A 3,210-nucleotide genomic window follows, 5' to 3' on the forward strand; every position below is an offset into this window, starting at 1 on the left:
TAGGATCCGAAATTCCAAAATGTTTGGCCAAATACGGCTAAGGTAATCTAGGCCTGGGATAAGAAAATCCTTAGTTTTTCAAAAAATCCACAGTTTTGTAAACAGGAAATTTATAAAAATGACCACATTATTGATATTCATGTCAACACCGAAGTTTTGACTACTGGGCTGGTGATACTCTCGGGGACGAAACTTCCACCAGCAGTGGCATCGACCCAGTGATGTAAATATGTATCAAAGGTACCAGGATTATTATTTTGTACGCCAGACGCGCGTTTCGTCTACATCAGACTCATCAGTGACGCTCATATCAAAATATTTATAAAGCCAAACAAGTACAAAGTTGAAGAGCATTTAGGATCCAAAATTCCCAAAAAGTTTGGTCAAATACGGCTAAGGTAATCTATGCCTTGGATAAAAAAAATCCTTAGTTTTTCGAATAATCCAAGTTTTGGAAACAGGAAATTTATAAAAATGACCACATTACGAGATAATTATCGCGTAGTACGAGTTAAGAAGTTTTTGTAACTCTTAATTACGAGATAGTTATCGCGTAATTACATTAAAACTATCGCGATATCACGAGATTTTATTTTTTTTTATCTCGTAACACGCAATAATTTTTCGTAATTACGCGATAGTTTTTCTCTTAATGACGAGATATTAATCTCGAAATTAAGAAATAGATATTTTTTGTGTGTGTCCCTCATAGGGTTTCGTAGTTTTGTGAACGTATCGTTGTTAATATTACGGAATTTGATGCGACTGTCATATAAGTGAAAGATTAAGTGCTATAATACCAGGTTCAATCTACCATTTCCTACATTTGAAAATGCCTGTACCAGGTCAGAAATATGACAGTTGTTGTCCATTCATTTGATGCGTTTTGTCATTTGATTAGAGAATATTCCTCGGAGTTCAGTATTTTTGTGATCTTTATTTTTTATTATCTTTATATATTAAGCAAAAACGATAGCCTCATATAAATATAAGTTAAGCTTTATAGAGATATTAGATACTAACTAACATCTTTTAAATTTGTTTTAGGAATCATAATGGCCTCTATAATCAATAGCTGTGGCATATGTTCACTTAGACAGATTACAAAAACATCTTTCCACTGGTGTCCTGAGTGTGAAGAAGCCATTTGCGATGAGTGCAAAGAGCATCATAAATTACTGAAAGCGACCAGAAGTCACAAACCCATTGCAATTTCCAATTATAAGTCACTTCCGTCATCAGTCATAACTGGCATTCAGCATTCATGTATCTATCACAATGAACAGTATCAACAATACTGTGTTGAACATTCCTTGCCTATTTGTTTTAAATGCATAAATGAGCACCGGAAATGCAACGTCACTACTCTTGAAAATGTCTCTGTAAATGTTAAGAACTCCGGGCAATTTCTAGATTTAGAATCAAGGCTGGAAGACTTATTGCTAAACATCGATATAATGAAAAAAGACAGAAAAGCTAATGTGACTGGCATTGAAAATTTGAAAACGCGGCAAGTTGCAGAAATTAAAAAGAAAAGACTTGAACTAAACAAACATTTAGACAATCTTGAAAGACAATTTATTATAGATATTGAAGAAAAGGTATGTAAATGTAAGGAGGGTATCCAGAAAGTTGTATCGTCGATAAAAGAAAAAGAAACAGTTATTCATCACTGCCAGGTAAATTTCCAAAGCATAAAAAAATATGCATCCGATCTTCAAATATTTCTTGCAATGAGAGAAATTGAGTTGAAAGTTGACGAAAACGAAAAGTATCTGCACTGTTTGTCACAATCAAAAAGTTTTGAGCAACTTGATATTGTGTGTAAGAATGACACAGGTGTTCAAAGTATTTTCAAAAGTTTAAAATTGTTTGGCATAATTGAGATTAAAACTCGAACTAAAACTATTGATTTTATCAGAGCGAAAGATAAACAGGCACAGTTCCAAGTAGCAGGGGCGAAAAAGACGATAAACAATATGAAGTTAAATATGCAGAAGAAGATTCCAACTTACGGAGAAGAAGTAAGGGGTGGTTGTATGTCAAAAGAAGGGGACGCTTTGTTTACTGATTATTTTAATAAGAAATCGCTTAACGTTATCAAATCAGATGATACCCTGAGATATATCATGCCGCTTGATCCTAGTTATGGGTATGACATTACATTTATCGATGAGAAAACTGTCGCTATAACATCTGGTCATTTATCGATGAAGACCGGAATTGACATTGTAGACATAAAGAACCGCAGTAAATTGAACTTCATCAGACTTCCTGATCGTACATATGGTATCACATGTGATCATGGCTTTATATTTGTCTGTGTTTCAGAATGTGGTATATACAAAGTAAATACGTTGGATTATACCACAAGTCGCGTAATCAGTTGTTCTTTGCCGGCATATTCCTACGTATCTGTATCCACCGAAAAGATATACTACACTGACTATAAGGATGCCAGTGTAATTTGTTGTGATCATAATGGCTCACGTATTTGGGTTTTTAAAGATGATTCAGTTTTGAAAATACCTAGAGGCATCGCAGTAGATAATGATGGTAGCGTGTTTGTTATTGGACATGGATCGTCAAATGTAGTCATTATATCATACGATGGAAAAAGTTACAAGGAAATCCTGAATAAAGAGGATGGTCTCCGAGAACCATCTGCAATTTTCTTTGATAAACAGAAAAGGGAACTCCTTATTGCAAATGATAAGCAAACTGCCTTTCTCTACAATATAACGTAAAAGTTATGATGCCAAACAAATAACATTTAATTGTACAGTGCCATGCTTTACACGAATCAGTTTAAATGATTTCAAATAATTAAAAAACCTATAAATCAAAATAAAAAACGAAATCTTGAATTGTCTGCAATTGAATTAAATTGTATAAACATTTAATACTGTTATAATTAATCAAAATTAGATTGATTGATATTGAAAACTTGAAGGAGATTTCCAAGATCACGTCTTATATATATATAAAAGTATTTGAAAAACGACAGAAGAATTGTGAACATTTGCCCACTTTAAAGGTAGAGCCATTTTCAAATTTGTTTCATACGATAAACAGTAATCATTAACTATAGCTACCACTGATTAAAATGTTTTGAATTGACTTCGGCCTTTTTTTAATGATTAGAAAATCAAAAGTTGTTTTAAAACATTTGACTTTTCTACTCTTTATACAAGTATTCCACATTCCAAA

General features: G+C 33.0%; 1 protein-coding gene across 1 annotated transcript; it reads left to right on the forward strand.

Moving 5' to 3' along the window:
- Positions 1-1,457: 1,457 nt before the first annotated feature.
- On the forward strand, positions 1,458-2,747 carry LOC139504325 (uncharacterized). Its single transcript, XM_071294394.1, has one exon. It carries the CDS (start codon positions 1,458-1,460, stop codon positions 2,745-2,747), a length of 1,290 nt encoding a protein of 429 aa, XP_071150495.1.
- Positions 2,748-3,210: the final 463 nt, after the last annotated feature.

The sequence above is a fragment of the Mytilus edulis genome, chromosome 14 (genome assembly GCF_963676685.1).
Source record: "Mytilus edulis chromosome 14, xbMytEdul2.2, whole genome shotgun sequence".
NCBI lineage: Eukaryota > Metazoa > Mollusca > Bivalvia > Mytilida > Mytilidae > Mytilus > Mytilus edulis.

What these genes read in the sequence shown, in the direction of transcription:
- LOC139504325 (XM_071294394.1), top strand. Translation starts at nt 1,458, where the DNA reads ATGAAAAAAGACAGAAAAGCTAATGTGACTGGCATTGAAAATTTGAAA.